The sequence below is a fragment of the Poecilia reticulata genome, chromosome 23 (assembly GCF_904066995.2).
Source record: "Poecilia reticulata chromosome 23, P_reticulata-male-v2, whole genome shotgun sequence".
NCBI lineage: Eukaryota > Metazoa > Chordata > Actinopteri > Cyprinodontiformes > Poeciliidae > Poecilia > Poecilia reticulata.
In genome coordinates, this window is record NC_088852.1 from 17183351 (window position 1) to 17196994 (window position 13644).

The window sequence follows — 13644 nt, forward strand, 5'->3', positions numbered from 1 at the left end:
AGCTGCTTTATGTTTGTTTTGACTGGATGGAGTCCAGTTTAGCCGGACGGGGACAAGCACGTGCATGCCGGTGGAGGAAACACAGGATGTATGGGAGGGTTGAGGTGGGGGCGCGGGCACTTTTGACTGAAAAGTAAAAGTGTGTATGTGTGTGTGTGTGTGTGTGTGTGTGTGTGTGTGTGTGTGTGTGTGTGTGTGTGTGTGTGTGTGTGTGTGTGTGTGTGTGTGTGTGGACGGGGATTTTTCCCTGCCACACCCACCTGACAGGGAATTAATGCGCACAAAGCAAGGAGAGATGAATGCTAAGTACATACTAGAGTTTGGAAATGTGCAACTCTCATCCCCTCATGTTCCTGAGTCAGGGTGTTAGTGGGTCACCTCCTTCCTCCCTCCTTCTCTGTCTGAAGAAAGAAAAGCCTTTTCTCGATGGAGATAGTAAAACTTATGTCCGCCTACTTCTGGGATGAGAGAAATTGAGTAATATTTACTGAAGAGGCGGGTGACTAAGTAACTTTGAGCTTTCTCAGTTTGGATATTGTTCATCCAGGTCAGGATAAGGAGAAATTGTCAGACCAAGATGAATATGCATTGGCTATGTGTGTGTTTATCAAGACCTGGAGTCTGGGGTTTGAAAATAATATCTGATCTGACTTTCACATCCCGTTAATCTGTGATTTTGTTCCAGTTTCACATGTTAGAAAAGGAAATGGAACCCAGAACAATATGATGCACCTGCATGACTCAACAAGCAATGTTTGGAAAACTTTACATGTATTTCGATCAACATACTGTACAATATACAGCACCAGAACAACTACAAAGGAATGCTAGCTTAATACGAACTTAAACGTAATCTTTTTGTGGCCGATCCTACAGAACCCGTCTGGTGACATGGTAGGGGAAAAAAAGCTATTGCTGCCACGACTTGGGTTCAAAAAACCCACACTTTCTTACTTCAAAATATTCAGTTGTCAACAGGAGTATGAAGCATTGCCATGACAGGAACAAACTAAAGCCCAAACAGTCCAGAACATTCGGTATTCATGTATGAAGTGACCAAAACTACAAATGTATTTAAAGACCAGCTCTGGATCTTATTAGAGGATATACTAAATAAAATTATTGCCCATCATTGACAAATTATTAAAAATATTGAAGTTCACCTTAAAGATTTATGTAAAGTAGCAAAAACAAGCAGCGGTGGTGCGGGTGAGACTGGTACCACGGTACTGGACGGGACCTTGCGGGGCAGAACGGACCTCATTAACTCATCTGACTGAGAGGGGAAGTTAACGGCTTCTGTACCGCAACAACGAAACAAGATACCAATGATCTCATCCTTTTCTTCCCTCCATTCATCCCAATCGCTTATGAGTTGCCTTGGCAACTTGAGAGCTGCGTGCGTGTATGTGTGTTAGCAAGCATTAGCGGGGGCCTGAGAAACCACAGAGTGAAAATTATGTGTCATCAGAGAGGATTAGGAGCCCACGGTTTAGTCGAGGGTTTGGGATCCTGCTGCTGTCGTGCTCGAGGGTTTTTTTCTTCCTCCTCCCAGAGTAAACACACACACGCGCACACCTATACTGGTTTTGGTGTACTAGCAGGACACTTTTTTCAAACCAGTTTTTTGCAACACTAAACGGACACCCCTTTCCACTTATGCTAGAAAGACGTAGTAAGTTGTCAAAAATCTTGTTAGAGCTACACAACATAGATCTCACTTAAAAATTTAGATACACACTTCAGAACTCAAAATACAAGAATGTGACCCAATGCTGTATTAAAAGGACAAACGATAATGAGGTGCTTGGCTCCGCCCATGACACCAACAGTAATTGTCAGGGCCAATTTTATTTATCAGGACCATGGCATACACATACAAAAAACAAAAAATTTATGTGCATTAAGAAGTCCAAAAATGGAAATATGGACTATAACTAGTCCATATTTCTGTGGAGTGCATTTGTCATCCCATGAGATGTCTGAATCATCTACGGAATCAGGAGCATACTCCTCTTCTGATGATATCGCTTCACTTGAACTTTGTTCTGGACAGACCTGTTGATTAAAAACATATTTTGTATACATTGAAAGCGTTTCAGCAAGAATATTTCTACTAAAAGCTTACCAGTGATGTCCTCCTTTTATTTACAATAACACATTTTGTGCAGGGACTGGTTGCAAACTAGACAGAGAAAAGTAAGAATTGACAAAGGGAGGTAGCATAAGTATTTAAAGTCAGTGCTGCACTATGACTCAATTTCAACATACAGCACAACTAGACATGGAAGATCATATTCAAAAGATGAACCCAATTCCCATTCTCAAAAAAATTACCTTTACATCACACACCACTCCATTTCAGAGGTGAAAACAGTCCTTCACATAAAACATTTTTCTAAACTTGACATTTCATCATGGATGATATCATGATCTCACACACAGTTAACCACTGTTAACCGAAAAAAGTGTAATCTTAAAATAAGAATTTGATCCTGACACTTGTGTAGGTATCAAAACCAATGAATTGTTATGATTAATTGTTTTGAATTGCAATAACCATGTGTTTGAACAGTACTTAGTATTCTCATGACTATTTTAGAAAATAAAAAGGTCATTGAGATAAAACTTATGTCAGGTGAGTTGCCAGAAAATAATTTGCATGCATGCAACTTAGCAGCATGACAAGGCATCTCTATGGAGAGCTAAAATGAAGGGATAAACACTGAATGATTGTTTCTAAAAATAAAACAATGTCCACCTAATGTATGAACCTATCCAGTTTATTACAGAGGATCCATGTGTCTGTGCTCATCTGAACTTAACTTTCATTCTTTTCTACATGTAATTTCAAAACTCAGTCCTCCAAATTTCTGCACCTTACATGATGAGTATTACACAAGACCAGTGTGTTTGAATAGTACTTAATATTATTTCAATGACTTTATATAAGAAACAAAGTTGGTTGTCGGAGACCAAAATTACCTCTGGAGGGTTGGTTGAACAGGATCCGCATACATCCACGTCACCAGCCTGACACAGTTCATCTTTGGAAATCTGAAATGTAAAGAACACTCACTAAATGTGAGTTTGTTGCCAATGTAGAGAACAGTCCTCCCTATTCCTGCACCTTACATTTTGAGTATTACACAGGACCCATGTGTATGTCCACTCCTAAATGTGACTTTCATTCTTCTGTACTTGTAATTTCAATACTCAGTCCTCCCTATTCCTGCACCTTATATTTTGAGTACTACACAGGACCCGTGTGTATGTGTGTTTCTAAATGTAATTTTCATTCTTTTCAACCTGTAATTTCAAAATTCAGGTTTCCAAATTTCTGCAACTTACGTGATGAGTATTACATAAGACCAGTGTGTATGTGCACTCCTAAATGTGACTTTCATTTTTCTGTACTTGTAATTTCAATACTCAGTCCTCACTATTCCTGCACCTTATATTTTGAGTATTACACAGGACCTGTGTGTATGTGCGTTTCTAAATGTCATTTTCATTCTTTTCTACCTGTAATTTCAAAATTCAGGTTTCCAAATTTCTGCAACTTACATGATGAGTATTACACAAGACCAGTGTGTATGTGCACTCCTAAATGTGACTTTCATTTTTCTGTACTTGTAATTTCAATACTCAGTCCTCACTATTTCTGCACCTTATATTTTGAGTATTACACAGGACCTGTGTGTATGTGCGTTTCTTAATGTAATTTTCATTCTTTTCTACCTGTAATTTCAAAACTCAGGTTTCCAAATTTCTGCAACTTACATGATGAGTATTACACAAGACCAGTGTGTATGTGCACTCCTAAATGTGACTTTCATTTTTCTGTACTTGTAATTTCAATACTCAGTCCTCCCTATTCCTGCACCTTACATTTTGAGTATTACACAGGACCTGCATGTATGTGCACTTCTAAATGTAGCTTTCATTCTTTTGTACTTGTAATTTCAAACCTCAGTTCTCTCCTTTTATGCAGCTTACATATCAAGTGTTACGCAAGACTTGTGTGTTTGAACAGTACTTAACATCATATCAAAAACTGTATTTTAGAAAATAAGTTGGTCGTTGGAGACCAAAATTACCTCTGGATGGTTGATTGAACAGGACCCGCCTGAATCCACGTCACCAGCCTGACACGGTTCATCTTTGGAAATCTGAAATATAAAGAACACTCACTGAATATGAGTTTGTTCCCAATTTAGAAAACAGTCCTCCCTATTCCTGCCCCTTACATTTTGAGTATTACACAGGACCTGTGTGTATGATGGCTTCTAAAACAGCTTTCATTCTTCTGTACTTGTAATTTCAAAACGTAGTCCTCCTTATTCCGGCACCTTACATTTTGAGTATTACACTGGACCCATGTGTATGTCCACTCCTAAATGTGACTTTCATTCTTCTGTACTTGTAATTTCAATACTCAGTCCTCACTATTCCTGCACCTTATATTTTGAGTACTACACAGGACCCGTGTGTATGTGTGTTTCTAAATGTAATTTTCATTCTTTTCAACCTGTAATTTCAAAATTCAGGTTTCCAAATTTCTGCAACTTACATGATGAGTATTACATAAGACCAGTGTGTATGTGCACTCCTAAATGTGACTTTCATTTTTCTGTACTTGTAATTTCAATACTCAGTCCTCACTATTCCTGCACCTTATATTTTGAGTATTACACAGGACCTGTGTGTATGTGCGTTTCTAAATGTCATTTTCATTCTTTTCTACCTGTAATTTCAAAATTCAGGTTTCCAAATTTCTGCAACTTACATGATGAGTATTACACAAGACCAGTGTGTATGTGCACTCCTAAATGTGACTTTCATTTTTCTGTACTTGTAATTTCAATACTCAGTCCTCACTATTCCTGCACCTTATATTTTGAGTATTACACAGGACCTGTGTGTATGTGCGCTTCTAAATGTAGCTTTCATTCTTTTGTACTTGTAATTTCAAACCTCAGTTCTCTCCTTTTATGCAGCTTACATATCAAGTGTTACGCAAGACTTGTGTGTTTGAACAGTACTTAACATCATATCAAAAACTGTATTTTAGAAAATAAGTTGGTCGTTGGAGACCAAAATTACCTCTGGATGGTTGATTGAACAGGACCCGCCTGAATCCACGTCACCAGCCTGACACGGTTCATCTTTGGAAATCTGAAATATAAAGAACACTCACTGAATATGAGTTTGTTCCCAATTTAGAAAACAGTCCTCCCTATTCCTGCCCCTTACATTTTGAGTATTACACAGGACCTGTGTGTATGATCGCTTCTAAAACAGCTTTCATTCTTCTGTACTTGTAATTTCAAAACGTAGTCCTCCTTATTCCGGCACCTTACATTTTGAGTATTACACTGGACCTGTGTGTATGTGCGCTTCTAAATGTAACTTTCATTCTTTTGTACATGTAATTTCAAAACTCAGTCCTCCCTTTTTATGCAGCTTACATATCAAGTATTACACAAGACCTGTGTGTTTGAACCGTACTTAACAGTCATCCCCAACCACAGGCCGCAGATCAGTACCAGTCCGTGAACCAATTGGTACCGGGCCGCACAAGAAAAATATTTTCGTGTTACATATTGTCTGAGTATGGAGGATCGTTTATTTTGAAAACCCTTTAACCGGATTCTCTCGGTTACGTCTTGCTCACCAACATTGAGCCCACAATGAGTAAGAAAGCGATATGTTTGGAAAGTTTCTTTGGAAAAGGGGAAAAGGACCAGGGACAGGGGAGTGGATTTATCCTGGACATGTAGGTGACTCCCATGTTCCAAGCCCACTCTGCATAATATGTACCGGCTTACAAATGAGGATATGGAGCTTCAAACTGCTTTGCCATTACACCCTCTGCATTGTGTGTCATCGTTTCCAAGGTGGGATCATCTCATTGCAGAGAAACAAGCTCAGGACTCCCATTAATTTGTCATTGTCGTAAGTTAAAATTTTCATGAAAATAAATATTCGTTTTTGTGGCATTTTCAAATCTTATATTGAAGGGATGTGTGAACGTTAGCATAGCGACTAGAGTCAGAGAGCATTATGGCAGTGATCGAGACGAGAAAAGAGGAGTATAGCTTGTAAGTCTTAAGTCTGGTTCGCACGGCAAGATTTTAGGATTGTCAGACGATTTTCCAGATTCTGTGACCACAGAGCTGATAAAAGTACAACAGGTTTATGTGTCCAGCCACATAACAGGAGCAAATCTTGCCATGTGAGCAGGCTTTAGTACAAAATGATGTCACAACTACAATCTACCTGCAATGCATATAGCTAGTGTAAGCATCAAGCCTTGACTGAATGAATAGCCTTGTGTCACGTTAATTTAATGACGGATAGCTGAAAAGTTACCGGGTTTATCAACTGTGGTAGCAATTTTGCTCCAACTCCACTCGTCATCATTTCTGTGGATATTCTTTGTACGAAATGCTGAATAAACATTCATGCTGTTTTCACATATCTCCGATGTCCACCGGACTCATTTTGGGCATGTCAGCTCAGCTGTTTGGGATTCCCCTCCATGAGCTACGTCACAGCGCTTTCTGATTGGCTGCCTGTCAAATTGAACAGGTTGAGTTCTAGCTCCCAATCAAGGAAAACCCTACAAGCTGTGAGAATATGCCCGATTTTAGATCGGAGCAGTCCCAATGTTCCAACGACTGGATGTGATCAGTCTTAGCATGCCATAGATGGCAGGATGAACGGTTACGATTATCGCAAGCAACGTTCTAAGATTGTTGTAAGGGGAAATTCGGGTTAAAAAAAGAAGAACCCGAGCCACAGAAAAATGGCCAAGTCTTCACCGGTCCGCGGTGATAAAAAGGATGGGGACCACTGGTACTTAATATCATTTCAAAGACTTTATCTTAGAAAATAAGTTGGTCGATGGAGACCAAAATTACCTCTGCAAGGTTGGTTGAACAGAATCCGCATGCATCCACGTCACCAGCCTGACACAGTTCATCTTTGGAAATCTGAAATGTAAAGAACACTCACTAAATGTGAGTGTGTTCCCAATGTAGAAAACAGTCCTCTCTATTCCTGCACCTTACATTTTGAGTATTACACAGGACCTGTGAGTATGTGTCCTTCTCAATGTAACTTTAATTCTTCTGTACTTGTAATTTTGAAACTCAGGCCTCCCTATTCCTGCACCTTACATTTTGAGTATTACACAGGACTTGTGTGTATGTGCGCTTCTAAATGTAATTTTCATTTTTCTATACTTGTAATTTCAAAACTCAGTCCTCTCTTTTTATGCAGCCAACATATTTAATATTAGACAACACCTATGTGTTTTAACAGTACTTAATATCATTTCAATAACTTTATTTTAGAGAATAAGTTGGTCGATTGAGACCAAAATTACCTCTGGAGGGTTGGTTGAACAGAATCCACATGCATCCATGTCACCACCCTGACACAGTTCATCTTTGGAAATCTGAAATGTAAAGAACACTCACTAAATGTGAGTTTGTTCCCAATGTAGAAAACAGTCCTTATTCCTGCACCTCACATTTTGAGTATTACACAGGACCTGAGTATTTGTGCTTCTCAATGTAACTTTCATTCTTCTGTACTTGTAATTTCGAAACTCAGTCCTCCCTATTCCTGCACCTTACATTTTGAGTATTACACAAGACCTATGAGTACTCCTGATCAAAATCTTAAGACCAGTCAAAAAATTGCAAGAATTTGCATTTTGCACTATTGGATCTTATGTCCAAATTAGAGCTTCACAATGTTAAAGGAAAAAATCAGTGCAAGAGACAAGAACTTTTGAGCAGGCAATTTTCTGAAAACTGCATTTACACTCAAACATGATTTTTTTCAGCTGATCAAAAGTTTAAGACCATAGTCTTTAAAAGCCAAAAGATGTGCCAAACTCTGGATTCCATGTCATTTTCTGTCAAGTCTTTACACTGTCAAGACCTCGTGATGGCAAAAGCAAAAAAGCACACTGACTTTGAACGTAGTAGGATTGCTCAGCTGCATAAGCAAGGCCTCTCACAATGTGCCATCGCTGCTGAGGTTAGACGCAGTAAGACAGTCATTTTGCATTTTTTAAATGATCCTGAGGGTTATGGAACAAAAAAGTCAAGTGGTAGACCCAAAACAATTTCACCAGCTCTGAGCCGCAGGATCCGATTGGCTGTACGTCAAGACACGGGACGATCCTCTACCCAAACTAAGGCCATTACTGGTGCTGACTGCAGCCCAATAACCATCAGACCGCATCTGCGAGAGAAAGAAGGGCTTCAGAAACAAAACACAAAAAACGTCTTCAAAGGCCATGTCTTCTTTAACGCCACAAAATTTCCCGTTCGGACTTTGCAAGGGTGCGCCAAACATGGGACATTGAAAGGTGGAAGAAAGTTATCTTCTCTGATGAGAAAACATTTAACCTTGATGGTCCTGATGGCTTCCAACGTTACTGGCATGACAAGGAGATCCCACCTGAGATGTTTTCTACATGGCACAGTGGTGGGGACGCCATCATGATTTGGGGTGCGTTTTCCTTCAATGGAACAATTGAGCTTCAGGTTGTGCAGGTTCATAAGGGGAGATGTTGCAGCGGGAATCCCTCATGACTGAGGGCCCTTGTCTGTGTGGTAATGATTGGGTTTTTGCAACAGGACATTGCTGCAGTTCACAATGCCCGCCTGACAAGGGAGTTCTTCCAAGAGAATGACATCACTCTTTTTGACCATCGTGCATGTTCCCCGGATCTAAACCCAATTGAGAACATTTGGGGATGGATGGCAACGGAAGTTTACAAAAATGGACATCAGTTCCAGACAGTGAATGCCCTTCGTGAAGCCATCTTTAACACTTGGAGCAACGTTTCCACTAGCCTCCTGGAAACATTGGCATCAAGCATGCCTAAATGATTGAAGTCATCAACTTCAATCATTCTTGAAGAGCTACCATTCTTGTAGCTCCACAAGAATGGTGGAGCTACTCATTACTGAGTCCTTTTTTTTGACACTGAGTCCTTTTTTTGATTTCTGTTTTGGGGGGTTTCTCTGGTTTTTTTGAGCTATGGTTTTATACTTTTGATCAGCTGAAAAAAATCATGTTTGAGTGTAAATGCAGTTTTCAATGAATTTCCCACTCAAAAGTTTTTGTCTATTATGCTGATTTCTTCTTTTAACATTGTGATGCTCTACTTAGAACCTTCTTAAGATCCAATAGTGCGAAATGTAAATTCTTGCAGTTTTTTAACTGGTCTTAAGATTTTGATCAGGAGTGTATGTGTGCTTCTAAATGTAATTTTCATTCTTCTATACTAGTAATTTCAAAACTCAGTCCTCCCTTTTAATCCAGCTAACATATTTAGTATTACACAACACCTATGTATTTGAACATTACTTAATATCATTTCAATTACTTTATTTTAAAGAACAAGTTGGTCGATGGAGACCAAAATTACCTCTGCAAGGGTTGGTTGAACAGAATCCGCATGCATCCACGTCACCAGCCTGACACAGTTCATCTTTGGAAATCTGAAATGTAAAGAACACTCACTAAATGTGAGTTTGTTCCCAATGTAGAAAACAGTCCTCCCTATTCCTGCACCTTACATTTTGAGTATTACACAGGACCTGTGTGTATGTGTGCTCCTCAATGTAACTTTCATTCTTCTGTACCTGTAATTTCAAAACTCAGTCCTCCCTATTCCTGCACCTTACATTTTGAGTATTACACAGGACCTGTGTGTATGTGCGCTTCTAAATGTAATTTTCATTCTTCCATACTTGTAATTTCAAAACTCAGTCCTCCCTTTTAATCCAGCTAACATATTTAGTATTACACAACACCTATGTGTGTGAACAGTACTTAATATGATTTCAATTACTTTATTTTAGAGAATAAGTCGGTCGATGGAGACCAAAATTACCTCTGCAAGGGTTGGTTGAACAGAATCCGCATGTCCACATCACCAGCCTGACGGTTCAACTTTGGAAATCTGAAATGAAGGGATGTACACTGAATTATTCCATAAATAAAGTCCACCAACTGTATGAGCAAAGCACCTTTAGCTGAACACACCTCTACCTGTAGGTACACATAATAAGTAGGATAAACTTTAAACAATGCAGATATATCAAATAGTAGCAAATGAAATTAACATTTTTCAAAATCAGTCAATTGATCTAATTGTATGTCTTTCTGTGGTTACTTAAACATTTTTTTGTCAACTGAATGCAACTAATTATTTTGTACTTGTAATTTCAAAACTCAGTCCTCAGACTGTTTTCATATATATAATCTTTTGTATTTTGAGCAGTTGCTTGTCTCCTTTGGAAAAAGAAAGGTATTCTGATTATAATGATCATCGAACATGATCTATGCTAATAATGTGTAGTATAAAAATAGTTTAAAAGTGAAAAAGCAAAACAAAGGAAAAAACAATCCTTTAATAAACACTGGAATCCTATGCATAATAAAGTCACAACTCACCTTTAAATGAATTGGGGTATTTTACATCAAATCCTTCTTTATCTTCACCTAAGGAGCAATAACAATTGGAATCATGTTTGCTCTCTGAGACCTCTTTGCTGACATCTTCAGCAAAGATCAGAGAATGTGTCACTTAGTAACAACATGATACTGTACACCAGGGGTGTCAAACTCCAGGCCTCCTGGGCCAGTGTACTGCAACTTTTACATGTCTGTCTGGTCTAAAACACCTTAAGTATATTACTGAAATAGCTTCTCAGTGCAGTCAAGTTGATGACCATCCCATCTGATCCAGCCATGTGACATCAGAAACGCATCTAAATGTTGCTGGACACCAGCCCTCAAGACCTTGAGTTTGACACCCCTGCTGTACATAATATGATTTGGTGTTATTTTATGCGAAAATGATCTACTGAAGTACACAGTTCTACGTAATTGACTTTCTATTGACAAGTTTTCAAAATCTTAAAAAAATTAAAACATCATCTTAATACTAATGATTACTATCTAGGATAATTTGTGCCTGTGAAACAATATCACTCACTGATGTACAGAAAATGACCAAATACAGTTTTATCTAATTCTGGAGTGAGCCACCTTCCCTTTAAACTCTGGTACACTGGCTAACATGGTTGGTAATTACTAGCTAAACTGCTGCAAATCAGATGCTTTGGTGTATCCAAGCATCAAGTAACCTACAACATTCTGCAAAATTACTAAACTATATGTACTTAAATGTCTTAAGAGATTCTGTATGAGTCTTACCTCTTTCTCCACGCAAAACAAATGAAACAAGTTAAATGAATACTAATGGCTTGCACCTGGACTTGTCGGATTGTACCAAGTTGATAGAGGAGGAGGGATACAACAAAAGGAGAATTCCATTTTGTTTCTGAAGCACACAAGGTCTGATTTTTTTCCAGGAACAAGAAAAAACTATTTGAGTAATATTTTGTAACTTTCATTCAATATTTCAAAGTTAAATAGTTTATCATACATTTTTCTTTATTTAAGAGGCAACAGTTAGATGGTATCTCCCACCAGCAATGATGTCACTTCTTTTAATCATTTCTGTTCAATCAATTAATCATGTTTATTTGTATAGCATATTTCAGCAGCAGGGCAGTTCCAAACACTATCATAAAAACAAACTGTTTTTATGATAAAGATCCAACATAAACTGTTGTCTAATGGCAGACACAACACCTGCAGAAAAAGGTTGGCTGATGTACCTGCCAATAGACAATTTAGACTACCTAGACAATCTACATGTATGCAGAGTAGCGACATTGAGATTACGACAAAATATACATTTTAAAAGTTTTGTGCTAACAGTAACATAAGTAATCATGATATTTTTGGCACTTTAAATATTTTTTAAATAAATGCTTTTTATTTTTATATTTGTAATTCTGTATTACTCCATGACTGGTTATCCCTTCTTTCAAATTCAAAAATACTTTATTGATCCTAAAAGGGAAATTAAATTTTAAAAAAAGCTTGGGTCCTCTACCACAAGCCTTGGAGCGTGAGTGGTCTTCACAGTATATTAGCAGTTCCAAAAGGTGTGCTTCTCTGTATCAAGAGGTCTGATGAATCTCCAGGTATTTGTTTGAGTCACTCTTCCAGTTTAGGGGTCATTACCCTGAGGGTTTCAGTGACCACAGGCACTACTGTTGACTTCAACTTCCACATTCTTTGTAACCACCTAAGACCCAAACTCTTGCATGGCATGCATTATTAATTCGTCTGATATTTGGGTTGATTGGGACCTAATGATTGCAAAAACAAAGAATTATCTTTTTACATGATATCTGGACATCATTTTTCTCAGAAAAATACTTATTCATTTTAAATCACCATGTTTAGCACCATGGTAAAGCTATACAGTTGCTAACTTTTGTAAACTCACACAACAAAAGAAACACTGAACATCTTGAGTCTAACCTGTAATGTGTTATAATCTTCCACCACCACTAAGTCATAAAATAATGGCCTAACGTGTGGACACCAGACCCCATCTAGAGCAAAATTTAGTATTGTGGACTAGACAGTCCAAAATAAGTCATCCACTTATGTGGACAAATTTTTTCTCAGGTTCTAGGAGGATGATGGTTCTTTTTAGTCTTTGGTATTTCTCTAGTTTTTTTCTGTACCTTCTGTTCATTCAGGATAGCTACATCATAACAACTGCTTTGCTCTGCTGCTCAATGATCACCATGTTCAGTTGGTTTGCTTTTCCTGTTTTGTCTTCCTGTATATGGAAGGCCCACAGAATCTTAGCTTGTTCGTTTTCTACCACCTTGTGTGGCATTTCCCATTTTAAAGAGGTGTGTTCAAGGTTATATTCCCTTCAGATGTTTCTTCACACTATTCTGGGTACTTGGTTGTGGCGTTCCATGTATTCTTATCATGCTACCATCTTGCATCCTGGTGTTAGCTACTAGATTGTCTCAGGGGATTCATTGCATAGCATTCACTGAATATCTTGCTTGGTATTACAAATCTGGGTCGTTATTGCTCTGGTTCTAGGGACCTGCTTATGTGCCATCATGAATACTGCCTCTGTGCTGTGGTTCAGTCTAAGACTTTGTCAAATGGAGCTGTCAGTGCATACCTGTTGATTGTCTGGACCTTGTTTCTGTCATTGGACTTGCCTTACTATTTGTAAGTACAGTGGCTTGCAAAAGTATCCATAGCCCTTGAACTTTTCCATATTTTGTCACAACTGCAAATATATTTTCACAGAATTTTATGGAAAATAAAAGCTAAAAGTCCAGTATTCAGCCCCCGTCCCCTGAATGCAACCAATTGTCTTAAGAAGTTGACTGCTAATGGTAAAAAAATTCAACTCCTCTATGACTGCCACAGAAGTTGGCTAAGAGAATATTGGGGAACAAACAGCATGATGTCCAGGGAACACACCAGACAGGACATGGATAAAGTTGTGGAGAAGCTTAAAGCAGGCTTAGGCCATCTCACAGACTACTGTTCCATTAATCATCTGGAAATGGAAAGAGCAAATCACACAGCTGTGAACCTACCAAGAAAAGGTCATCCACCTAAACTTACAGGCTGAGCAAGAAGAGCACTGATCAGAGATACAGCCAAGAGGCTCATGGTGGATCTGGATGAAATGCAGAGATATCCACACCT

General features: G+C 38.5%; 2 protein-coding genes across 8 annotated transcripts in view; one reads left to right on the forward strand and one right to left on the reverse strand.

Moving 5' to 3' along the window:
- etv6 (ETS variant transcription factor 6) overlaps nucleotides 1-13644 on the forward strand; it is a 47319-nt gene that overhangs the window by 14153 nt on the left and 19522 nt on the right. The window lies entirely within an intron of this gene.
- Nucleotides 1567-9589, reverse strand: LOC145550205 (uncharacterized). Of its 4 annotated transcripts, XM_081604149.1 has the most exons (8): nucleotides 9458-9589; nucleotides 7394-7465; nucleotides 6927-6998; nucleotides 5107-5178; nucleotides 4101-4172; nucleotides 2986-3057; nucleotides 2129-2185; nucleotides 1567-2058 (listed from the first exon to the last, which is right to left on the reverse strand). In XM_081604149.1, the coding sequence occupies exons 1-7, from the start codon at nucleotides 9487-9489 to the stop codon at nucleotides 2149-2151; spliced, it is 429 nt and encodes a 142-aa protein (XP_081460275.1). In that variant the 5' UTR covers nucleotides 9490-9589; the 3' UTR covers nucleotides 1567-2058; nucleotides 2129-2148. The 4 variants fall into 4 exon arrangements, with proteins under 4 accessions (XP_081460275.1, XP_081460273.1, XP_081460274.1 ...); XM_081604147.1 differs by having other exon boundaries at nucleotides 1567-2185; nucleotides 9458-9588; XM_081604148.1 differs by lacking the exon at nucleotides 2129-2185 and having other exon boundaries at nucleotides 9458-9586.

Bases quoted from the DNA above. Each gene is read 5' to 3' on its own strand.
- LOC145550205 (XM_081604146.1), bottom strand. From the start codon at position 7,432: ATGGATGCATGTGGATTCTGTTCAACCAACCCTCCAGAG. The intron at 6,999-7,393 runs GTAATTTTGGTC...TTTACATTTCAG, and splicing joins GTTCAACCAACCCTCCAGAG to ATTTCCAAAGATGAACTGTG. The intron at 2,186-2,985 runs GTAATTTTGGTC...TTCTCTGTCTAG, and splicing joins GTTCAACCAACCCTCCAGAG to TTTGCAACCAGTCCCTGCAC.